Here is a 25,435-nt window from a genome sequence, read left to right as displayed (position 1 = left end):
GCCCACCAAAGCTTGAAAGGCTGGATCGCAAATGGATATAATAGCCACTCATTCAAATTGATCGTACTGGAATCCGGAATTCGGTCTCGCAACCGACAATAATCCAGGCCGGTTTTAAGCGCTTCTCTGAACTTGATTCGGCCAGCGAAATACACCCGTATCGGCAGCTGACCCATGCCGAATTGTCGAGCAGCAGTAGATGGGTTGTAGAACTCATATGTGGGGGCATTTTTCCCCGAGAAGAAGTTGGCCGGTAAAAGTCCTGGTTTGATCAATTCTTCATAAAGACCCTCATCAAACCGGCCAGAAGTCGAGTCAAAGCAGGAGGGGAGCTCGAAGACTGGGATGTCTCGCTGGTATGGGAACCAGATGGTAGCGTCCTCATTGAATCCATTGTAGAAGCACCGAAAGTACTCGGCTACTTTTGTAGCAGAATATGCACAACCTGGAAAAGCTGACGCTGCTTCGCCATAAGACATGCATCGGCGACGCTCGGTAGGGTCTTCTGCCGATTCAATATTGGGAAATGTCATGCGGTCCACTGGCTGCCGAGTGATCCTGCTCATATAGAGGTTCAGCCATAGATTAACAAACCACCAAGGCCCACCTGGGTTGCCGATTGGTTCTCCCTTGGAAAGTTTTGCTTCAATTAGCCGAGTTATTTCGGCTTTTATGTCTGGTAAAATTTTAGGATTGCATCGCCGTGCGGGTTGTTGGTACGGCCGATACCCTGGTTTTATGGGTAGCCGATGTTCAACAATAGACCGATCTAATCCGGGCATCTCGTGATACTCCCAAGCAAAACAATCCTTGAATTCTCTTAACAAATTCGTCAATTTACATTTGTATTCTGGATCTAAATTTGCACTAATAAAAGTCGGCCTTGGTTTGGTTCCGTCACCTAAATCTACCATCTCCAATGAATCGGCCGACGTGAATCCATGTCCCAGCTTCCCGTCTTCCCGGGCGAACTGATCCATTTATTGCGCTTCTTCGGAGCCGACTGCTCGGATCGGCTGTAGGCCAAAATCGGTGACCTTCAGGAAATCGGTTTCCCACACCCTACCTGATATGCACCTGACGGTTTCGCAGCTCCATTGCTGCGCGTCGGCTGCTGCGATGCTATACGCGGAGTCGGCTTTGACCACCTTGATGTTATCGCCGACCCATTGTACAAGGCATTGATGCATGGTTGACGGGATGCAGCAGTTCGCATGTATCCAGTCTCGGCCAAGAAGCATATTATAGGACCCTTTGCCATTAATGACGAAAAATGTGGTAGGAAGGGTCTTACTGCCGATGGTGAGGTCGACGCAGAGGGCACCGCGAGCGTTTGACACCTTGCCTTCGAAGTCCTTGAGCATCATGTCCGTCCTGGTTAGGTCGTCGTCGCTCTTTCCAAGCTTTCGGAGTACGGCATATGGCATGATGTTGACGGCAGCTCCTCCGTCGACCATCAATTTAGTGAGGGGGCGACCGTCAACATGCCCTTTAAGGAACAACGCCTTCATATGTTGTCGTTCGTCGTCTTCGGGCTTTTCGAACGTGGCCATCATTGGTTCTAAAGCCAACCGTGCTGTTTGTTCCTCTATCGCCGACACGTTCTGTTGATCGGCAGGGGTCATAAACTCCATCGGCAATATGAAAACCATACCGATCTCGGCTGCCGATTCATCACCCGCCGATTCATCGTTGCCCTTGTCGTTTCTTTTGGGGCGCCACACCTGAGGCCTCCCTTCCTTCTTGTCCATCGCGCTCTCTTCTTCTTGTTGTTCCCATTGGCGGAGGCGTTGGACTCTCCGTTTTTGTGATTTGGTTAAACCATCGGGACACCATCTGGGGTTTATTGGCCTCCCTTCTTTCCTGGCGCGTTCCCATTCTGGCTCGCGTCCTAACGGGTTCTCGTCTGTTACCCGAGCATCGGCCATGTCTTGGAGCCGACTGTGAACGCTGGCTTTGCTACTTGATTGATCATGTCGATCGGTCCTGCCCCCCTGCCTATTATGGCTTCTATCTTCTGATCGATCATATCGGTCACTTCTGCCCCCCAGCCGATCACGCATGGAAGGGCGCTGATCATCTGGGTTGCGCCGATTCCTGCTGATCGGTTCTGGCCTTCCGTCTCTGGAGCGAGACCTTGTGAATGGCCGATTGCTTCGATAGGGACCGTTGCACTCTGGGCAAGTGTCGGCTGATGGAAGCCTGAGGTTATTTTCCCAACAATGGATGAAGAATGGGCATCTCCAGTGTTCTTCGTGCCGACGCATTGCTTCCTCTCGGGACCTCGATCGTTCATGTTGGCGTTGGTACTTTTGGAGCAGGAGCTGGGAAGTAATACGTGGTCTATCAGATTCACCATCGTCGTCCTCCATTCGCCGTTTCCCTTTTACGTCTTCGGGCGTAACTTGATTTCTGGGATCGACAGAGCCGCTCCTTTTTGCCGATTCGGACGTCAGCACTTTTGTTTGGAGGGGATTCTTACCCGTATCCACCATGTTGGTAGGAAAAGGGTGTTGATCAATCTTCATAGGTTTAGCCGGTTTTGCCGGCACTTCAAATTTGAGTCTGCCCTGCTCAATGGCCGACTGTATTTGTTGCCTGAAGATTTTGCATTCGTTGGTATCATGTGATGTGGCGTTATGCCACTTGCAATACTTCATCTTCTTCAATTGTTCGGCAGAGGGTATCGTGTGGTAAGGCGAGAGTTTAATTTGTCCTTCCTGGAGTAGAAGATCGAAGATCTTGTCAGCTTTAGTCGTATCGAAACCAAATGCTTCCGGCTCCTTTTTGCCGAACGGGCATGATATCGGCTTCTTTCCTTTAATCCACTCTGCAAGTCCGATGTCGGCGTCTTCCTCGTTTTCTAATTCTTCCAGGAACGCCACTTTCTTCTGGAAATTCCTTCTTGGATCGAATGGACGCACCTCCTGTCCGGACAATCGGTGGACAATCTGGCTCAGGCTCTCGAACTCCTGTGAAGCATATTTCTCCTTAATGTGTGGCAGCAGGCCTTGGAAAGCTATATCGGCCAGCTGCGCATCGGTTAGAGCCAAGGAGTAGCATTTGTTTCTGATTTCCCGAAACCTCTGTATGTACGAGGGTATCGGCTCATCACTTCGTTGCCGGAGGCTAGTTAAATCAGACAACTTCATTTCGTGGACTCCAGCATAGAAGTACTTGTGGAACTGCCTCTCTAGATCGGCCCATGTGATAATCGAGTTTGGTGGCAAAGTGGTGAACCACTGGAAAGCCGATCCAGACAAATATGACGAGAACAACCGTACCCGCAGGGCATCTTGTGTAGCTGCTTCTCCGCATTGGATGATGAATCTATTCACGTGTTCCACGGTAGAAGTATCATCCATTCCGGAAAATTTAGTGAAATCCGGGACTTTGTACCGATGGGGAAACGGCAACAAGTCATACGTAGATGGGTATGGTGTCCTGTAGGTATAAGTTTGCACCTTCGGCTTCAGTCCGAATTGTTCTTGCATTACCTCCGCGATTTGCGCCGTCCAATCCGGTTGTTGTTGGGGAATACTTGGCGGCGGAATCGGCACATGTTGATAAATCGGAGGTTGAATAAAAGGATGTTGATGAACAGGTGGTATCTGAGTATAAGCCGGCGGTGTAGTAAAGGACGGCTGCTTGTATGAACCACTTGTTCCATCATATAGCATGAGCTCTGACGTCTTGTTGACCTCCGGAGCGATAGGCTGGTATGGTGGTGTGATCGGCCGAGTGGCCGTTTGGGAGGGTGTCTGGAACGGAGGATTTCCTTGGCTGACCGACTGATTCAAACCGGTCGTGTTTAAGGGTGCCCCCCAGGGTAAGGGGATGACTGGAGGGAGTGGTGCAGTGGACGGCTGGATGGAGCCGTATCCCAAAGGAGTTGATGACGTAGAAGCACCAGATCCTCCGACAGAGGATTGGATCGGCTGTGAAGCCTGATAAGCCTGATTTGGTGGAATCGGCTGAAAATACGTAGGCCCCCTGTACCCCTGTGGTATGCCTCCGGCGAAGGAGTTGACAACAGCATTGTGCACCATGTTTGAAAGTACCGAGGATTGGTTGATGAAGGCGTGGTGAAGAGATTGCTGAATCATATCGGACATTTTGTCCGAATCTTCTGAAATCGTGATCTGGCGGGGAGTAGGGAAAGGAGACTTTTTAACAGTTTCTCCGCTCCTGGAACGACTGAAGGATTTTAAGCAAGTTTTCCGGACTTGCTCTAAATACTGATTCAGATCTTCTTTTTGGTCGTCCTTTAGATCTGCTTCCGTCACTTCGATGACGTTATCTTCGGAGACTTCAGCAGCTTTCGACATGACAGCGGTTGTAATTGTCCCACCGAGCGTGCCAAAAGTGTGTTGGCGCTAGAAATCGGTCAACCGAATCCTAGCGACCGACACACGACCCGGGAGAATCTGCTTAGCTCCTGTTCGGGTGAATGTCCTGGTGCGGTTCGCGCGGCGTGCCAGCCAATCTGACCTGTTGATTGGCAAGGAAGAATACGTGTCAAATTCAGTAACTACGATCGGCTAAGCTTCCGATCGAAAGAGCTTATCGGCAGATCGGCCGATTTACTGTGGTGAAAGAATCGGCTACAAGACAGCGCGATCCCCGTAGCCTCGTAGATAGAAAAATACTAAAGTAATCGGTACAAAGCTTATGGAAACAGTACTAGGAAAAGATCTAATCGGCAGCTAACAGATCTAACAACAGAAAGTAATGAAAGCCGATGCTGCCGATTCCTAGCAGGATAACTGGTGATAAAAACTAGAAAAACAGGTAAAAACCTATGAATCTAGTTGATATCGATAACTGATGAATAAATCTAAACGAAACAACAGCGATGCGCCGGAAGTTAAAGCTTAGATATTACTCGATAAACGGAACTTACAGAATCGGCCGGAGATCAAGATGATGCAGCCCCGCCAACCCGTACGAACTCGTGAGAAGGAAAAGTGATGGCGAAGTCGCCTGCTCGAAAGTAAGTATGAAGAATAAAGTAACTTGTTGTATTGATTGATTGTCTTTTTTTACAGTTTTACAAAGGTAGCTACTTATAGCCCCGTACAAATAATCTTCTTAACCGACTAGAACTCTATCTCTAATTCAAACAGAAAACAAATATCTACAAGCACAATCCGTGCTAAACTAATTACCCTACGCTTCGTGGGCTGAATCCCACCTTATCCTTCCATCTTTCCAAGCCCATACAGGCCCACCTTAGTCCACCTTCCTGATCGGCCGATTTCTCATCAGCAAAGGATTGCCGATTGGGAACCTGGCGTATTCACTCTGAAGCGAAGTAAAAGCCACTTGACTGATTCCGCACTGTAGCATCTTTTGACCGATTCCCATCTGTACTCCTTCGATTTCTTTCTTCTTTGGCGCCGATTCTACTGATGACGAAATCCGGCGTCAACAAGAACTTAAAGGCCCAGGCCCATCTAGAGTGGCAAGATTGCCATCAGCCCAATATGAAAGGGAGAGGCCACGCTCCGCCTCGCCCGACCCGGAGTCCCGGGGTCGGACGCTCCCGACTCCTCGAAGACTAAACTCCACCTCGCCCGACCCTGGAGGACCGGGGTCGGGAACGCCCGACCCCCGCCACAGAAACTCCGCCTCGCCCGACCCTTGGCGTGGGGGTCGGACTCGCTCGGGACCACAAGACGAATATTCGCCTCGGGCGTGGACTGGAGGATCAGGATAACGATCCCGTGGGTCCCCCAGTCGACCTCGCCATAAATGCGTCGCGGCCCTGTCAAGCCAAAAGGGAGCGGCGTCCCCAACGTAACCGGTCCCGAATACCGGTGCGCGGCCGTGCGGCGCGAGCTGCAGTGGCCGCGGCTCCTTCTGATTCGCCACAGAGCACTCATGAGCTGCGCCGAACGGCACAGGGAGGCGCATCGCTTACTCTCGCGCCCCGTGCTCCCAACGGCAGTTTTAGGGATGCGACGTCCGGGTCTTGCGGTAATCAGCGGGGCAACAGAATCGGACTTCCTCCCCGGCGGGCACGGATGCCGAGGCTGGGGCTCATCATCACGCTCGATGGCGATGGCGACCAGGAAGATTATCGACAAGATCTGGAAGGAATCGTTCTCCCTCGCCGGACGCGCTGATAGGGACCGGGGGCCGGAGCAAGAGCGGCGGCCTAGGGACCCTCCCCTTGTATTATTTTTCTACTTGGCTTATCCTTTCTACCTCTTCTCCTGACGCCCGGCTCGACTGTAACCCCGAGCTCCCCCTTGTGCTATAAAAGGAGGACCAGGGATCCTGGGACTCAGACTCTTTTTCCTCAAGCCAACAGCACACTCCCGCACTCCCTTAGAGCACAAGCACACACAAGAGACCTAGGATCAGTTCCCTCTCTCGCTCATCTGTAACCCCTACTACAGAACCCCGCGTGGGTAACACGAGCAGCCTCGATACTGGACGTAGGGCCTCCTTTGCCCGAACCAGTCTAACCCCGTGTCTCCCACGCCACCATCCGAAGCCTTACGCGCATAAAAGAAATTTACTAGTCTAAGTCTTGATCCGCAAATCTTGACAACGACAGTAGTATACTTAGTAATTCTATGCTGCTAGTGAGTATGTGGATGGAAGCTTAAAGACTGCCGCACACATTAATAATCATGTTCCTAGTAAGTCAGTCCCTAAGACTCCATATGAACTTTGGACTAGTAGGAAGCCCAGCATGAATTATTTACATGTATGGGGCTGTGCAACTGAAGCAAAGATATTTAATCCACAACTTGGAAAATTAGATCCTAAGATCGAAAGCTGCTATTTTATTGGATATCCGGAAAAGTCAAAGGGGTACCGCTTTTATTGTCCTAAGCGTACCACTAAATTTGTAGAGATAAGGCATGATGTCTTCTTAGAGGAAACTGGATGCACTGAGGTTAGGAAAATTGATCTTGAGGAGATTCGGACCTATGAGCCATTACCCATGAGTCAGGATTATTATGCCCCTATGCCTCATACTACAGTTACATCTCAGGTGGTGGAACCTCCGGTAGAAGATGTGAAAGTAACACCTACCACAAGTGAAAATGTAGATGCCCCTGTGATAAGTGAGCATCGAGGTGAAGATGTGGTAGAACCTGCTGATGGATTGCAAGGGGAGGCCACTGATGAGCCCGAGGTGGTTCAGCAGAAACCTGCTTAAGTAGAAGCACCACAGGCAGAAGCACCACAGCCTCTAAGAAGGTCAACATGTGAGAGGAAGTCCACCCTTTCCGATGAGTATGTGTACATAAGTGAAGAAGGACACGACATGGGGAAGGTGGATGATTAAGGAAGTCATAAGAAATGAGCACTCGCATAAGTGGTGCGAGGCCATGGAAGAAGAGTTGAAGTCCATGAAAACAAATAGAGTACGGACTTAGTAGAAATTCCTGAAGGAGCTAAGACAGTAGGTTGTAAATGGGTCTATAAAACTAAACATGACTCTAAAGGGAAGATCGAAAGGTTCGAAGCAAGACTCGTGGCAAAGGGATTCACACGAGTAGAAGGTGTCGATTATAATGAAACCTTCTCACCGTTCTCAAAGATAGATTCATTTAGAATCGTTATGGCTTTAGTAGCTCATTATGATCTTGAGCTGCATCAGATGGATGTTAAAACTGCATTCCTTAATGGTGACTTGCATAAGAATGTGTACATGACGCAACCAGAAGGTTTATTCGTGGAAGGCAAGGAACATATGGGATGCAAACTATGAAAATCCATTTATGGATTGAAACAAGCGTTGGTATCTTAAGTCTGATGAAGTGATTAAGAGAATTGGCTTCATTGAAAATAAGGACAATTGCATATATGTTAAGACCAAAGGGAGCTCTATAATTCATTGAAAATAAGAAGAACAATTGCATATACGTTAAGACCAAAGGGAGCTCTATAATCATCCTAGTGCTTTATGTGGATGACATCTTATTAGCGAGCAGCGATAAGAACTTGCTGCATGAGACAAAGGGTTTTCTCTCATCGAACTTTGACATGAAGGACCTTGGTGATGTCGCTTATGTCTTAGGCATTAAGATTCATAGAGACAGGTCCAAATGTGTATTGGGACTCTCTCAAAGAGCTTACATAGAGAAGGTCCTTAAAAGATATAATATTCACCAATGTTCAGGCACAGTTGCTCCAGTTGTTAAGGGCGATAAGTTTGGGTCATTCCAAAGCCCCAAGAATCAATTAGAAATTAATCAAATGAGAACGATTCCTTATGCTTCAGCTGTTGGAGCATAATGTATGCACAACTGTGTACACACCCTGACTTGACCTTTAGTCTAATCCAGGATTAGGCCACTGGAAAGGAGTTAAGAAAGCTTTGCGTTACATGCAAGGCACTAAGAATTACATGCTTACGTATAAGAGAACTGAGAAATTAGAGATAATCAGCTATTTAGATGCTGATTTTGCAGGTTGTGCTGACACAAGAAGATGCACATCAGGTTATGTCTTCACACTTGCAAATGAGGCTATATCGTGGAAAAGGTCCAAACAAACACTAACAATTGCATCGACAATGCAAGCTGAGTTTGTGGCATGTTATGAAGCTGTGGGGCAAGCTGTATGGCTTAAGAGTTTCATCACAAAATTAAGAGTGGTAGGCAACATAAGTACACCACTAAAATTATACTGCGATAATAAGTCGACAGTTTTCTATTCGAATAACAACAAGTCAAATGATGCTACAAAGCATATTGAGATTAAGTACCTTGTTGTGAAAGATAGAATCCAAGATCACACCATTAAGTTAGAGCATATAAGTACTAAGAAGATACTTGAGGATCCATTAAAAAAGGCTTACCTCCCATTATATCCAGTGAACATGTTGCCGGCATGGGATTATCAGACAGCCTGTGATCTTGGAGGGTAATAAGACAACCGCCTCCCATTATGATAGGGAGTTTTATACATTATGGACAACTGTGTCATAGTGGGATTTTAATCACCATTGTCACACATTGTCTCCCTGCACAATTCTTCTTTAAGAATGGCATAAGTTATAGACCTTTAGACCAAAGGGGAGAGTGTTGGAAAAAGTTTAGGGGTGGTCAAAAGGCCGAGAGAGAGAAGGGAGAGGATAAGGAAACTCGCGTATGACTCGAACTCACGACGCCCACCTCGCGCCTTGATCGGAGGTGCAACCGACTGTAGTTGCGGCCCCAGATCGCGCAATGCCATAATAAAAGGGGTAGCTGGGGGTTTTGAGTTAGGCCAACGCACGCAAAACCCTACACACACCCCGACACGCTAATCGATCCTTGGCGGCGCCGGAGCCATCTGAAGGCCGCTGCCACTTCACCGTCGTCGTCCCCGAACAGACAAGGTGGAGACCCGAAGGACGACGCGATCTCCTACGTGCTACCCCAATACCGGCGTCCCCTTCACCAGCCACTACCCCAACTGAGATGGCCAGCTCGTCGCACAACGTTGCTGCCGGTTGATTACTCAACTTATTTACTAAGATGTGTTCATATTCTAGATGATCCTGGTTTTTAGTTAATCTAAGTTATGTATATTCCTACGAGAACATGTGACATCTTGAAGAGAGAAGAGTGGACGATGTCAGCACAACACAAATGAGAAACGACCCCATTTATCCCTATCCTCCACCATCTCCTAAACTTCTACTCAACCCTTCCAAACCTACATCTTGATTACGACCCGAGGCCGTAATCAAGCGCAGGGATAGAATCCCTCCTGGATGACTAGTCCATTGCGAAAGAAAAGTGAGGAGCTTGCCGGAGGGCGGCGGCGAGGCCGGGTGAGGCGAATGAAGCGGCGCGGCGGGTGTTAGACTTAATCTTGTTGTTTACTATTTGTGTGAGTTGTCAGTGGTGTGTGCGTGAATTAGTTAGATTAGTGTAGGCTATGATTTGCATGTAGGTGCTTGCATGCAGGAGTGCGCTTTGGCTTGCCGAGTCAAGTGGAGGATGAGTCTTGGTGTGAGTAGTGGTGATCTGCATGCTTGGGTTAGTTAGCGACATGCAGGTGGAAGTGGCTTGCATGTAATCCAGGGAGATGGGTAATGGTCGAGTCGTGCGGCCAAACCGTGTGTTTATCTTGCATGTAGATGTATTAGTGGTGATTAGCTTGTGGGTTGCCCGGTTCTTACGGCAAGACGTGTAGACCGTATGAGCCATGGCCACTAGCTAGCTTGTGTGCGTGTGTCTTCAAATAGCTGGCCATGTAATCAGTTCGGGTGTGTGGTGAAGTGAAGAAAACAAAGAAAAGGCACCGGTGTGCAGTGCTGCAACTTTTGTGTGTGTGATTGTGTTTCTCATCCAGAGCAAAATAACGTGCAAGCGCTAGTAGTGTGAGAGCTGGTGTGTGATCGAGAGAGCCTCAGTTCCAACAGCGGGAGCGTCCGTCTCTTTGCGGAAGAGCCATCCAAGTGCTTCGAACGGGTCCCTAGTGCTTAATCTCAACCGCGGAATGTTGATTGGACGGCTCTCAGGTGCCCAGAAGGTGGACGGTAAATGAAATACCGTCCACCCCTAGCCCAAGATGCCGGTGGCCAGCGCCACCGTCGGAGCGCCGTGCCGCCGCGAGGGAAGCAACGAAGAGATGAGCGCAGCCTTCAATCGAAGAACGACGCGGCCATGCGTCGCAGCTTCTTTCCCGCGAGGCGCGGCGGCAGTGCCTCAGCCAGCAACCACGGCCGGCGTGTGCGCTGTGCGCAGCGCGCCGGCGTTGCCGGTTCGCCGCTGAAACGGGCCAGGATCACGTCAGCCTCGGAGGTGCCAGAATGGACTGATAAGTCGATGGTTGTGTACGCTCAAGGAGCCAGAGGACGTTGCGGCCGGGCGTTGCCCTCAACGACGGCGAGAGGCGCCATGGCTAGCAACCAGCATCCAATTTGCCGCTGGAACAGAAGCGGCCGGAGAGTCTTTCTGGCGGCATCATGGCGACGCGTGCACTTCAAAACCGAAGAGATCACCATGCACCAGAGCGGCGGCGGCGATGCCGTCGGAGGCGGAGCAGCGCCGCGGGACGACGAGATGGACCGCCGCGTTCCCGGAAACGGATGGGACGGTTCTGAGCTACACAGGCGGTGGACGGTAAATGAAATACCGTCCACCCCGGACGGTAACTGGAATACCGTCCTCCCCTGGTCGTGGCCAACACCACCTGCCGGAGCGCCGCGACGCCGCTCCCCTCGCTCGAAACGCCAGACATCTCAGCTCGCCGACCGCACTGCCAGGCGGCGCCCCTCCCGGAACGCCAGGTGCGCCCACACTTGGCGCAGCAGCAACACGGCGTGTGCTCTGACTCCGAGCACAGCACGACGCACGCCGTGCGACGGCGCAGGCGTCGCCGCTTCGGGATGCACTGCGATGGACAAAGGGAAGTCGATGGTGCTGGATGTGGACGTTCTCGAGGATCCGGCGGACGGCGGTTGCCGGATGTTTGCATCGGAGGAGGCGGGCGGCTGCACGGCGATGTGAATGACTGCATCCGCTGCAGGAAAGTGCTTTCTGATTCAGGCTTAGTGGTGCTCTCTCTGTCAATACGATCTAAACCAAAAACTTTATACGAACACTTTCTGAAGCTATTCTCGAACTACCCTGCTCTTCATTCTAACTTCTGGCCGTCAAGTGCCAAGTAAAGGTTCAAGTCAAATCGGTAGCAACCTGAACCACGCAAAGTTCATAGTTCGGAGGAGAAAAAGGTTCAGACTTCAGAACAAGAGAGAATACAAATCAAATGTACCTGTCCTTGATTACTGTGAATCCTCGCCGCGGGGCCAGGCATCCAGTCCAAACGAACTGATGACACGCCCGGATGAGCGAAAGACTCGGAAGCTCTCGCCGGCGCGCGGGGGGCCGGCGGCCGCCCGCCGCGCGTGGCACAGCCCGCACTCCGCGGCAACAACCACGGCGGGTGCCGGCGGTGCGATGACGCTGAGCAGCACGCAACGCACGCCAGGAAGCGGCGCGCAGGCGTTCCCGCTGCAACATGCCGCGTCCGCGTCTGTGCTCCAGGCCCAGTGTAAGAGTGAATGCCTCAGTTGTATTCATCTCAACGGGTGTACATATACACGTAACACGATGCAGAGGCGAGAAAGTGACTAACCGTTCTCCCTGCATGCAAGGATCACGTTCAGCTAATCTAGGATTACAAGTTACAGGATGTAGACTCTAACAAACTAGCTAACGGACTGCCGAGGATAAGGTCCAAGACCTGGTCGCCAACACCCAGGTTGGCCGGAGAAATTGAGGCCGTGATGAGAGATTCTAGGAGCAAATAAAACATGTGACAAGTTAGTGGAGCTGTGTGTCAAACTATTCAAGTCGATTCACTCGGTGCTAACTGCTAAATGGAGCTGTATGCTACTCCCTCCGTCCCAAATTGTAAGTCGTTTTGACTGCATAGCTTTTTTGCTATGCATTTAGATGTATGTTATGTCAAGATACATAATAAAAATCACCTACAATTTAAAACGGAGGGACAGTAAGCGTGTTTTCAGGAAGGCCAAATAAGACGTGTTCTGAAAAACTGCTCCGAAGAATAAGGCATCTTCTTCTTGCCTTCTTCGGTGTCAATTGCGTCTGTCAATTGTTGTGTAAATATTGAGGTTTTACTTATTTGGTTGTGGATCCTGTTATATATATCACCTTCTCAAAGGGGTCACTTTGAAGTTTTTGAAAACGAACACTTATTCTTGATAATTTTAATAAGTTCTTGAAAACGAACACTTATCCTGTTAATAATTTTAATAAGTACTCCAGAAATAAAAACCGCGCGTAGCCCAGCACAGACGGCCTGCCTGCTCCAGTCTCCGGCCCATGGCCACACGCCTGCGGCCCGTCCCATGTGGCCGTGTGCAGACGGTGCGTTACGCGGCAATGATGCATCGCCCAGCGCGGCTGCCTTTTTGGCGTGCAGCAAACATGTTACAGCTCGACCTTTTGGCGTTCCTTTGCAAAACACAATGCAGAAGTTTACACATGCACACACATTCATCCTATAGATATTTTATAAGCAGATCCGAAAATTTTGACCAACTTATCTTTGACTTCACACTGAGAACCGTTAGAGTAATAAAGATAGCAAAATTGTTCATGTTAGCTATTCCGATCGACAATTGATTAATGTTTCAAAACTCAACATATATTTTTTCACTGTTGGAAGTACATCGTACCTCTTTATTTAGCCTGACTATACTGTTTTTTTTACGAATTACCCTGACTATATTGTTGCGGACTCGTGAGTCGTGACTGAGTATAAGGATGCGTCATGCTTCCTTGTCAAGTTCATTTTATCATCTTTTTTTTCTTTTGGTGCGCTAACATTCTTTTCCCCGTAGCACGCATTCAGTGAGAACCAGACTGCAAATTCCTGTCGATCCGATAAAGTTTAAGTTAATTATCCTTATTTTTCTATCAGTTTAAACTTTTTGTATTGAATTGGTTGTGCAAATGCCCACCTTTCCTATCAACTTAAATTTTTGAGTTGAATTGGTTGGTGCATATATTTATAATCCTTCACTATCAAACATGCACCATTGTATCTAAACAAGTAGCAATAAATCCTCTACGTAGAAATCAAATTTTTATCATAAATGTAATATGAAATAAGTATACTACTAAAACATATTTTATGGTAGATTTAATGAAACTAATTGCATGTCATATATGTTGGTAAACTTTATTAAAATTAGAGAAATTTGATGTTGTCGTAGTTGTCGATGAATACACTAGCGTTGCATTTCTTTTCTTAAAAAAACATTGCGACTTTTTCCTCCTTAAATATAGTGCATATAATTTGGTTTGGAAGCTAAAGTGTGCACCAGGGGGTATGATTGATTAGTTGATTCTCCTCTAATTGTATTGCCAGGTAAAAAAATATCACAATAAAAAGGCTGTGAGTTTTTTTCTCTTTAAAAAGAGGCAGTGAAGGGTCTGTCCTTCAAACACATGCCTGCCTGGTGAACCACGTGGTCCAAAAAAACCACATCAAAAATTAATTTCCGTTGTCGCTGTACTGTTTGTGTTCGCAAATGTGAGATGCTCCCAGTCCCCTCGTGGCAGACGTTGGGCATCTCCCCATCGTCAAATCAAAGAGTGGACCACGGGCTCTGCAGCGCTTCATTATTTGAGAACCGGTGCGTGTTTCGCGTGGCTGGGCAGGCTGCGGGCCTCCACCACCGGCGAAAAAAAGAACTTGTCTGCATCTCGCTGCATTTGATGGCAGGGACACTGCAACAGCGACCTGTTCTTATCAATAATACAGTTGAGGACGTTGAAAGGGTATTTAAAGGGTAGATCTTGTGCTTGGAGCCACGGAACTCCATACTTCCCCACGAAGCAAAGCAAAGCTGCCGTGCTCTGTAAAATACTGCCGGTAAATCCCTCTTGTTTTGGCAGCCCGCCGGCCCACGCCTGTCTTCCTTGACTCTCACCCTATACGTCTAAATCTGCATAAACTGATAAACAATCCAAACTGCCCCATAAATATTTTTTCAAACAACTGCAAGGATTTTTCTCTACATATCTATATCTATTTAATATATATTAAAGTGTGTTGGTTTCTTCCGACCGTCATAGTCGTTTTGCAAAAAACTCCCTCAATTTTTTCTAATCAACCCGCAGTTTTTGAAATATGTCTTAATGATTTTGCAAAAAGGTCTCCAAACTTTACTGCAATTGTGGAGGTGGAGGAGCATGCGCCGGCTGGCCTCAACGCCGGGGTCAGGGCTACCCGCTCCGGGGTTGAGCCACCCGCATCAGCCAGCCTCGCTTGGGTTGTGCCGTCTGTCGCCACTGGGCCGGCGAGCCACCCGCGCCACTGGTGGCCACGCCGGTCGCCTCCGTCGCTAGGGCCGAGGCTGGGGTGGTCGCCGCGCTTGCCGCCTCCGCTGCCGGTGTCAGGCCGAGGTGGCCACGCTAGCTGCCGGGGCTCCTCCGCAGGGGCGCGCCGGAGAGGTGGGAGAGAAGAGAGAGAGGGAGGAGATAAGGTTGGTTGGTTCAGAGGGAAGGGTGTGAGGAGAGTTCGGCCAATAGGAACGCTCGATTTCGGAGTTGTGGATCGATGACGTGGGAAATATGTTTCTTCTCTAAACTTGTAACACATTTTTGGACTACTAAACATCTCGAATGAAAAAGTTATCAACTACAAAGTTTAAAATCTCATCAAGCTCTACAATTTTGATATAAAGTTTGTATTCATCCGAGATCGTACGTAAAAGTTTGTATTAAAAAAATACAGCCTTCAAACTTAATCATTCTCATCCTTAGCTTGTTTCTATTTACGTAGCTCAACAACGACTGCGCAATCATCATCGTCATACATCTTGACGCCGCTCCCATGGTAGGTCGCCTTCTACCGCCGCAATGGGACCCGTTTCTGTCAGAACGCACGAGTTCCATGTTTGAGTCCCACGTAATAAACAGATGGCATCAAACCACTTACAGATATCTTTTACTACTATACTTGTAAAGAGAGGACTACTAGGGGCAACACACCAATATATTGTGAAGCAAAACCAACATACCAGGAACAAATGAATAATAACGCGAGAGCAAATGAGAACCTGTATCGAACGACACGGTCATTTGCATTTCTGCTAGAATTGTCTAATGACACCAAACGCAGCTCCATATTGAAACCGCCAAACCAGAGTAGCAAAAATAGGGCTTTGATCTCGTGAGTTTTTCCTTGAAAACATTATCATCCACGAGCAATTGGGTAGCTTTGCCTTTGCACGAGATGTTGACCTGCAGAACGGATCTCGAGGCTAATTAAGATTACTACTAGGAAAACCCATAGCCTCTGACCCACGCGATCCCCAAAGCTCCCATTCTGCCATGCACGGACGCACGAGGGCCGGCCGCCACGAGAACGGGCGCCCTGGCCCCACCAGTCACCGATCCAACGGCCGCGCACGTCGCGACGCCGACGCGGGCGGTCGCTGACAGCCTTCCGTGCCGCGTGGTTCGGTTAACTTGGTTGGCTGGACTTTACTTGGACGGGGCAGGAGCAGCCGACGACTTCCCCCGCGCGGAGGCGTTCCAGGTCGTCCAACGCCTCCATCTCCATCCACCCCCAGCAGCAGCCGATCGGCCTCGGCTAGATCTCGCCGGCCGCCCCCAATTGGCCTCCCGCTCGTGCCGCCGGGGTGGTCTTTCTCTACGCCTGCAGATCTGCGGCTGCTTGCGGCCTCGTGGGAATCTCCGTCTCCTCGCGTTGGATCGATCGATATCGGTCGATCTTCCCAGCGCCGGCCGGTTCCCCTCCGTCCCGCACGAGTCCTTCCGAGGACCCGGAATTTTCAGCCTGCCCGGCGCGGAGATTCGGGCCTTTTTATCGAGTCAGGGGCTCCCCTGGACGGTGAGGTTCCGTAGGTAGGAGGGCGGTGCTTTGATCGGAGCAGGATGAGGGGGCCGGCGTGGCGGGCGCTGCTGCTGGTGCTGGCGCTGGCCTTGGCGGACGCGGCGGCGGGGAGGTTCGTGGTGGAGAAGAACAGCATCCAGGTGACGTCCCCCGACGAGCTCAAGGGCAAGTACGAGTGCGCCATCGGCAACTTCGGGGTGCCGCAGTACGGTGGTACGCTGCACGGCTGGGTCGAGTACCCCAGGTCCAACCGGAAGGGGTGCCAGAGCTTCGACCAGTTCGACATCTCCTTCAAGCCCAAGAAAGCCGGGGGACGACCCAACTTCGTCCTCCTCGACCGCGGAGGTGATGGATATTCCTTTTCCTTTTGTCTTTGGCCCCCTTTTGCTTTTGGGTTTATTGCTTCGATTAAATTCTGCTGCGGCGCCGCCCGGTCGGTTTTTCTGATCTTTGGTTGTCCAGCTGTTCTTTGGAACTACTCCTATTTGGCTATTTGGTTGGTCAAATCAGTGAAACGGATTGTAGAGGGTAGCATTTTATCGTGATTCAGTCAGTCTAGCTCTACTTGGCATTAATTACTGGTCAGTTGCTGAAGATGTGTTGTGTGCCTTTCTTTCTTTTTTTTTTAACAAACCGCATGCGTGTTTCGTTGATATAGCAGAAAAAATAAAAGACTACAGCCCCGGGAGGTCATAGGCAGGAAAAGAAAATAAAATAGACTCACCCGTTTGGATTGGGACATCCACGCGGGTAGCCACTCAACTCAAAACTGCCACACCCGACCGGTTGGATTGGAACGTCAACACGGCCTCATCACTCCACTCGCCACGGAGGCACCCACCAACATTCACACTCATGTATTCGCCGAAACCTCCAGGCGTGGCCCTGCGTCAACAGGACCCATAGAAACAAACTGCACCGCACCGAGAAGGCCACCGCCATGCGGGACCATCCGCTGTAGTCCAGCTGTAACTCAACCTGACAGAGTGATACCACCGAATCCAGATCTCTCGCAGGTTGCCTCACAGTTGCCACCACGATAACACAACGGGCGGGGGCCTCGCCACATCCGCCGTTGGACTCCACCTCGCTCTCGTCGTCTCGAAAAAACACCACGCGCAGGGGCCTCGCCACGCCTGCCACAATACTCCAGTCACGGATCCGTTTCTTTTGTCGTTGTCAGAGTGGTGAGCAATGTTGCCCCGCTCAACAAGATCTCCATCGATCAGCCAGGCCGCCGCCGCAGGTCGACTTCGCCTCGTTGCTTCATTCGTGCAAAAGTATCCGCCGCCATGTTAGCAAGTCAGAGAAGTCGCTTGCGCCGTCTTTCGACGATGTACCGCACCAGGTAGCCCATCCAAATTGAGCAACCCGCCGCGGTCTGCTGCAAGCCTAGTTGTCCCACGATGCTGTTGCCGCAGCGCCGTCCTCCGACGTAGTCCCACGCCGCACTGATCGTTGCCAAGCAATGCCAGCCGCTACGGTCCGCTGCAAGCAGCCAAGACCGACAACCATACGACAACCCCTGGCCGCCACCATAACTGCGATCGCCTCCACATGGCCTCGGCAACACCCGTCCAGCTTACCACGCGACGGAATTGTCGCCACTACCACCAGCTATGGCCGCCCGTGACTAATGGACCAGCAATGCCACAGACTGAGATGGGTCTCTAGAGACGATGCCTCCAAGGTGGGCATGTCGCCAATGGCGCCACCGTCGCTCGTCCAAAATCTGGATAGGGTTTTCACCCAGAGGACCCCGTGCAGCAGGGTTGTAGCTCAGACATGACGCCCCCAACGAGGAGAACGACGCCCTAGGGTGCCGTCGTCATTTTCACCAGCAAGAACGCCGGCGAGGGATTTCGCCCGAAGCATCCCAACCCTTGCACGCTCACGGCTCGGCACTCCTGGCCATAGTCACGGTAGCCCATCCGGGGCGGCGTCGCCGCCACGCCTCCTCACACCACGCCGCCGTACCTCCACCTCCGCTTGCTCACCGGCAGTTATCCTCCTCGCGCCGCGCCCTGCGTCACCCCGCGCGCACAACCTGTGCCCAGCGCCTCCTCCGCGTCGGCGCCACCTCCATGCCGCTGTCCTCTGTGCTGGCGTCACCTCCGCGCCGCGCCTCCTCTGCCGCCGTGCCAGCGCGCCGCCTCCGGCGCGTCCTGGCGCCTCGCAACGAGGCCGGCAGGCCGCCTCCCCGGTCAGCACTGCCGCACCGGCGCCTGCTGTCACCGGGTCTGCACTGCCACGCAGCCACCGCGGCCCCCCGCGTCGCTCCCTCGTGGGGGAAGCCGCCGCCGTCCCGCGTGAGGCCGCTGGAAGACCTGCAACACGGCCTCACAGACCCCATGCACACATCCAAAGGGCAGCCCCGCCAACAGCCGCTCCAAGTAGATCCGGCCCCGGGACACCGGATCTGCCGGCCCGGGTCGCCGCCGCCACCTCCATGGCCGGCGTCGCCGCATTGTTGACCAGGCGGGAGCACCCCGGCCGGCAAGAGAAGCCCCGCTGCCGCCTTCCTAGAAGGTACACGGGCTTCCGGTGCCCTGCTCCGGCGGCTGCGAGGTGGAGAGGAGGCTGGGAGGGGGGTGGCGACAGCGGAGGGTGGGGTGCCGCCCAAGTCGCCCCCCTGCCTTTCTATTTTTGGCTCCTATTCCCTTGGATGCAGGCATGCAGCATACTCCTGTGGTCCTATTGAGTAGCTTTGATGCTATATATGATCCTGTGGCTATCCACCTGTTGGTTCAATTGAACACTTGTAGAACTGCTCAAGGAATTGCCTTGGTTTGCATTCAGGGAGTAGATCATTTGAACTACTGTGGAACATAGAATTGGCAACACAGTAAATTTGGTACTTATTGAAAAGGAGTTAATAATAAGTCAATTTGTATGAGGTGGTTTAACCATTTAACTTAATTAGTTTTGATGACTATCTTTATGGTATATTTCCGTCTGTGACAAATTTGAGTCATGCTTGATTTATATGATTACATATTATCAGCAGATACCTGGTTATTTGCCATATTTTAGCGTGTTGCGTTGATATTATTTGAACCTTAATTTAGCTATGGTTCCTATGGTTTCAGAACCAGAGTCTGCTAAATGACAAAACTATATACGAAGCACATCTTCAAACTGGTATCATGCAGAGCTGCAATAGCAAAATAAGGTTCATATTATATGTTTAATTTTAGAAAATAAAACTGCATGCAGTTTTCACATTAAAGTTAGAATAGGATTCACAGGTTCTCACCTATTCATCATTTTAGGATCATATGACATATATGTCATAATTGATTCAGGGAAAACATTATTAACGATACTGTTCTTCATGCAAAACATTGAAGTATACAAAGATTTGGGTGCTTAAAGTTCTTTGCTACACATTACTGGAATTTTCTGGAAAAGTTTATTCTAATTCTCCAATCTATTCTGTTTGAACAGAATGCTTTTTCACTGTCAAGGCATGGAATGCCCAAAATGCTGGAGCTGCCGCAGTTCTTGTTGTGGATGACAAGCCAGAACCTTTAATCACAATGGACAACCCAGAGGAAGGCAAAGAACACCTAGAAAACATCACTATTCCCTCAGTGCTTATAACAAAGAAATTGGGGGATCAACTTAAGAAATCTGCAGAAGCAGGTGACATGCTTAGCGTTCTTCTGGACTGGAGGGAATCTCTTCCGCACCCCGATGAGCGTGTAGAGTATGAATTCTGGACAAACAGTAATGATGAATGTGGTCCTAAATGCGATATGCAAATGGACTTCGTGAAGAACTTCAGAGGAACTGCACAAGTTCTTGAGAAAAAGGGTTACACCCAGTTTACTCCTCATTATATCACATGGTATTGTCCAGAAACTTTTGTCACGAGCAAGCAATGCAAATCACAGTGCATCAATCATGGGAGATATTGTGCACCAGACCCTGAGCAGGATTTTAGCCAAGGATATGATGGAAAAGATGTTGTGATTCAAAATCTGCATCAAATTTGTTTATTCAAGATTGCTAATGAGACTGGCAAGCCATGGTTGTGGTGGGATTATGTGCATGACTTTGCACTTAGGTGCCCAATGAAGGATAAGAAATACACACATGAATGTGCCAGTGATGTTATCAAGTCACTTGGTGGGTCTATTTGGCACTGATTTCATGTATCTCATTTGTTAATTTGCCGATTCTCTATTTTTATTATTCGTTAGTAACATATAACGACTAAATTATTGCCAAGTATATCTAATGTGACACCTCATTACAGGATTGGACGTTGAGAAGGTAAACAAATGTGTTGGGGATCCTGAAGCTGACGAGGAGAATGAAATTCTAAAGGCAGAACAAGATGCTCAAGTACGACCGTATTCTTAAATAGCAGCATTTTTGTTAACCAGCATTGCATGGTTGCATATTAGTGTCAATTTATGGTATACTTAGTAGCTCTATTCTTTTACTGTATAGATTGGTAATGGTAAAAGAGGAGATGTCACAATACTTCCGACCCTTGTCATCAACAACAGGCAATACAGAGGTCTGCCACTATTTTGTAACACCATCTTTTGGGCTCAAAATGTTGCTGTATCACATTTTAGCTTTTTTTCCCCCTTCAGGTAAATTGGACAAAGTTGCTGTTCTGAAAGCAATCTGTTCAGGATTTGAGGAGACGACTGAGCCTGCTATTTGTTTGAGCGAAGGTCTGTGAGCCTTTTTTTTTTTACCACAGAAGTGTTCCTAGATCTTATATGATGTGACATTTACTTTTTTTTCCCCTTTCCCTCAATTTATTTCATATAGAAATTCAAACGAATGAATGTTTGGACAACAATGGTGGTTGCTGGCTGGACAAGGCTAATAACGTTACTGCATGCAAGGTACCTTTTTAATGCCACACTTGCTGCTGACGGTTAACCTTGCCTTCTTTAGTTCTTTCTCAATTGTTATTTGGTAACAGGTTTTAAATGCCTTATATGAAAATGCAGGATACCTTCCGTGGGCGTGTTTGTGAGTGCCCTATTGTGAAAGGTGTAAAATTTGTTGGTGATGGATATACACATTGTGAAGGTACTCTATGATTTAGTTCTAGCATTACAATGGCATTAAGTTATTTCTATGGTGGTATTTTCATGATCAGTTAAGAGTTATTATTTATTCTGTCTTGTCATTTTGGACATTGCATGGTCTCCAATTCATTCGTTTTTCCATTTTACAGATATTATTGATAAATAGATATGTACACAGTTTTGATTAAAAAAAGACACAATATTATTTTGATGCAACAAATCTAAATGCTTGTACACCAGTGGGTCAAGTTTTAAAATATTAACTACACACATTCTAAGAGAATAAGTAAAATAGAATGGAGGTTGTTGTAATTTGTAAATCAATGTTGTTTGCATTACTGTGTAGCATTGTACTTCTGTACAATAGGATCATCGATCAGATTTATGCAAGTACAGCTTTGATTGACATTTGCCATGGACAGCTTCTGGTATTGGTAGATGTGAGATTAGTAATGGAGGGTGCTGGCAGGAAACTAAAGATGGGAAGACGATCTCTGCCTGCTCAGTAAGTAGATGTTCTCTTAAGACATTAGTTTTTGTTTTCCAGTTTGTTGGCAGTGTGAAACCTAAATGTGCAATTCTGCAGAACGAAGAACCTGATGGGTGTAAATGTCCAGCTGGTTTCAAGGGTGATGGAGTAAAAAGTTGTGAAGGTACCATTCAGAAACTGGATTTTTACAGCCTTGAATGCAACATTAATCTAAAGGTGCACAAATTGATTTCTATGTTGGGGCATAAGTTGATTTTTACAATCGACACACTGAATTCATAACAAAGTTTTAAAATCCCTGGACAACTGATCTAAGAAAACGCAAGGTTCAGCTCGACCAGCTGTCACAGAAACCATGAGCAAAGCCAGATACGGGAACAGTGCATATCAGAAATTAAGTGTGCTATGGTAGAAGACACCGTAAAATGAAGGTTGCTCAATCAGAGTTGCTGCCGGTCTCCTTGCACTCACGGTAGAATATAATCCACCCCTAGTGAGTAGTGACCTCTTTGTGCACCATGAAACCCATTGCTGTAAGAAATCAACAACCACCAGAGGAGAAACTGACACATTCTGAAGAAACCTGCTCATTTTTTGTCAGGCATTCAATCAACTCCTGCTATAGAAAGGATGCTGTCTTGTTTCTATTGGCACCTTCAGACCCGAGAAAATTCAACTCACAACCTCCTGACTGTTGTTTTTTGGTGCCATTTCGAAGCATCTCTGATCCAACACCATATAAACTTTTCCAGCAGACACCTAGAAGTTACATGATTATGATCAACAGTTGCATCCATTATCCATGTCACACTCTACATCATCATCCCACTCGCGTTTAGCATTGATTCCACAATTGTTTTTTTTTATCGAATAGAATATCAGTGCATTAAGATAGGAGAAAGGCCAAAATAGCCAATATAACACACACACCCACACTTGCCCCAAGGGGTTCTTAAGTTACCAAAAAATTGTTTTAGCACTTAATATTTATCCAATACTGCCACTGTTTGAGAAGATAATCTTTTACTAGGAATTACAGTTAAGTTCACCTTTTGAGCATTGTTCTATAATTCTGATCTTGAAAATTTCAGAGTAATATGAAAAATGTTCAGTGATCTATTTTAATCTACCTATTTGCAGATATTGATGAATGCAAAGGGAAACTTTTCTGTCAGTGCAAGGGTTGCAGCTGCAAGAATACATGGGGAAGCTATGAGTGCAGCTGTGGTGATGACAAAATGCTATACATGAGAGAGCATGACACTTGCATCAGTGAGTAGCTAACCTGTACTTCTACGTAGCCATCTGGTTCTGTCTCTTCATAACTTTACTGGCAAGTCCTATCTATGTGATGAGAAGCAATGCACTTGTGAAATGCTTTCTTTTGTTCGAGATGATTGATCTTGTATTTCCATTTAAAGAATGAAAGAAACTCACTGTTTCTCGGTCATCAATTAGTTTCTGGAATAACACACTTATGCACCAGTTTCTTAATAAATAGTGATTATTTCAAAAAAAAATCTTGATGTTGCACAATCTTGTACTTTAGCCTTACTGTGTGCCCGATCTAACCAGGCTATTATTAACCAGATAGTCCTAAGTTAGTACTAGTGAAGTGGAGAGCATGTATGTTTTCATCAATGTTATATGGATTCTTGCTGCTTTAAAGTTTCTTCCTGTTTTTTATTTAGGTCCTTTATCTTTTGATATTGCTTGACGTCAAACGCCATGTGATAATCATAGTTTTATGGATGGAATTTGTGGACCTGCCTAAATGGACATTGTTGTGTCCTGGTCATTATCAGCTCTTAGGTCTTTTTTTCCTCTAGCGTCACTCTAGTGGTGGACTTCAGTTTCTTTAACATCCGATTTCAAAAGATAGCAGTAATTGATGCACATGTGCATAAATAATTTTATCGGTACTGTAAAATTCTAAGATGGTTTGCGCAAGTAAAGTGGACTGATATTCATTTCACCTTTTTGTACTACTAATCTTATGCCATTTTCTGAATGCTGTGCAGGCAAAGAGGGAACTACCGCAACTGTTGGCTGGAGCTTCCTCTGGGTTATCTTCTTCGGACTTGTTTTTGCTGGGGTTGGAGCATACGCAGTGTACAAATACAGGCTGAGGGTAAAACAACTCTGCACCTCTCAATCTCCTCTCTACCCTTTGGTCTTTACTTGCAAGCAGTCACTGATATTACTATGATGACGATAAATTAGTTCATGCCTGAACCATATCTGCGTTATTATTTGTCATCAGAGTTACATGGATTCGGAGATCCGCGCCATCATGGCTCAGTACATGCCTCTGGATAACCAAGAAGGAGCAAACCAGCAGCATCATGTCGCGCATGCGGATGATATTTGAAACGGCGCTCCTTTTTCTGGAGCAGCATAGGAGGAGGGGCGTGCAACATCTCACCTGTGCTGCCGCACCAAGGCACCAGTGGACATCAGACTTTGCAGAGGTCAACTAGGCGCGAAAGATACGGGTGGTGTGCGAGGAGATTTGCCGTACCATGTATGATTCTAAGAGAGACACATTCTAAGATAGGGGATGATACCATCTTAGTTTAGCCCTTGTTCGCCTTTAGTTTTTGTTCAAACTTGTGTGAGTTCGTGTTGCCCCGTTTCATATACATGTCTACACTCTGTAAATACTGTTGTTCAGACCATAGATTTTCTCCTGACAATACCTGAATAAAGCTTGGGCCTACAAGGCTGCAAGCGTTATATATACCAATGCTCTAAAGCATTGGTTATACATATCTGTATCTGTGATTACAGGTTAGCATTTCACTGTTGCTGTTGGAATTGGAACCTGTCAAACAGAATTGTTTGCTTATTTGCACGGTTATGGTAAATATAGTTTAATGAACGAGCTGCAAGCTTAGGCAACCGTGAGATTCTCCGTGCTCTACTCAAGAGAGGCCATGAAAAGGAACACTGCATGCTGATTGCTGAAGCATTGCGATGCTAGGATTGCAGCATACAGGCAGGTGCTTCAAAGGTGGGGAGAACAGAGAAGCCACAAAAGAAGGGCGCGCGTGTTGCAGCTTTTCCATAGAAAAGCACAGGCACCATGATACCGTGTGTGCATCGTGATATTCTTTCCTTTCTTTCGAGGGAGGCTGCTCGATGGGTTCCTTCTGCGCTTTTGATGCTGCTGCTACAGATTCTTTGCTTTGAGATGCTCGCAGCTGCTACGGTTGGTCAGGATGGATTAGTCCCGAGATCAATTCTTTCCAACCGGCGGTTTGGCCATTTCCTGCTGAAATGCCAGTGGGCTTCTCATCTTTTCAGGCTTGGCATGGCTCAAGAGAGAGAGCTAGCTGTGAGTCCCGACCCCGAACTCCCCGATACAGCCTCATCTGCAGGGTGCGGATACGGACAGCATCTGATTCAAAGGCAGCAGCGGCTACCTCTAGGCCTCATTTGGTTTCCCTGCTTATTTTTAGCACCCGTCACATCGAATGTTTAGATACTAATTAGAAGTATTAAACGTAGACTATTTACAAAAACCCATTAC

The 25,435-nt window shown here is 48.1% G+C and overlaps 1 protein-coding gene across 2 annotated transcripts; it reads left to right on the top strand.

Annotated features, from left to right (window-relative positions):
* The first annotated feature begins 15,981 nt into the window (after nt 1-15,981).
* LOC117837693 (vacuolar-sorting receptor 1) lies at nt 15,982-24,672 on the top strand. Of its 2 annotated transcripts, XM_034717424.2 has the most exons (12): nt 15,984-16,701; nt 19,804-20,487; nt 20,618-20,706; nt 20,815-20,884; nt 20,964-21,047; nt 21,148-21,224; nt 21,333-21,414; nt 21,836-21,918; nt 22,000-22,066; nt 23,044-23,175; nt 23,925-24,034; nt 24,167-24,672. In XM_034717424.2, exons 1-12 carry the CDS (start codon nt 16,398-16,400, stop codon nt 24,272-24,274), a joined length of 1,890 nt encoding a protein of 629 aa, XP_034573315.1. In that variant the 5' UTR covers nt 15,984-16,397; the 3' UTR covers nt 24,275-24,672. The 2 variants fall into 2 exon arrangements, with proteins under 2 accessions (XP_072146482.1, XP_034573315.1); XM_072290381.1 differs by having other exon boundaries at nt 15,982-16,701; nt 21,836-22,066.
* Nucleotides 24,673-25,435: the final 763 nt, after the last annotated feature.

Source organism: Setaria viridis, chromosome 9 (genome assembly GCF_005286985.2).
Source record: "Setaria viridis chromosome 9, Setaria_viridis_v4.0, whole genome shotgun sequence".
Classification (NCBI taxonomy): Eukaryota; Viridiplantae; Streptophyta; class Magnoliopsida; order Poales; family Poaceae; genus Setaria; species Setaria viridis.
The sequence above is the reverse complement of the archived record's forward strand: the minus strand, read 5'-3'. Positions and strand labels throughout refer to the sequence as shown.

Bases quoted from the DNA above. Each gene is read 5' to 3' on its own strand.
- LOC117837693 (XM_072290381.1), top strand. From the start codon at position 16,398: ATGAGGGGGCCGGCGTGGCGGGCGCTGCTGCTGGTGCTGGCGCTGGCC. The intron at 21,048-21,147 runs GTCTGTGAGCCT...TATTTCATATAG, and splicing joins TGCTATTTGTTTGAGCGAAG to AAATTCAAACGAATGAATGT. The intron at 23,176-23,924 runs GTGAGTAGCTAA...AATGCTGTGCAG, and splicing joins AGAGCATGACACTTGCATCA to GCAAAGAGGGAACTACCGCA.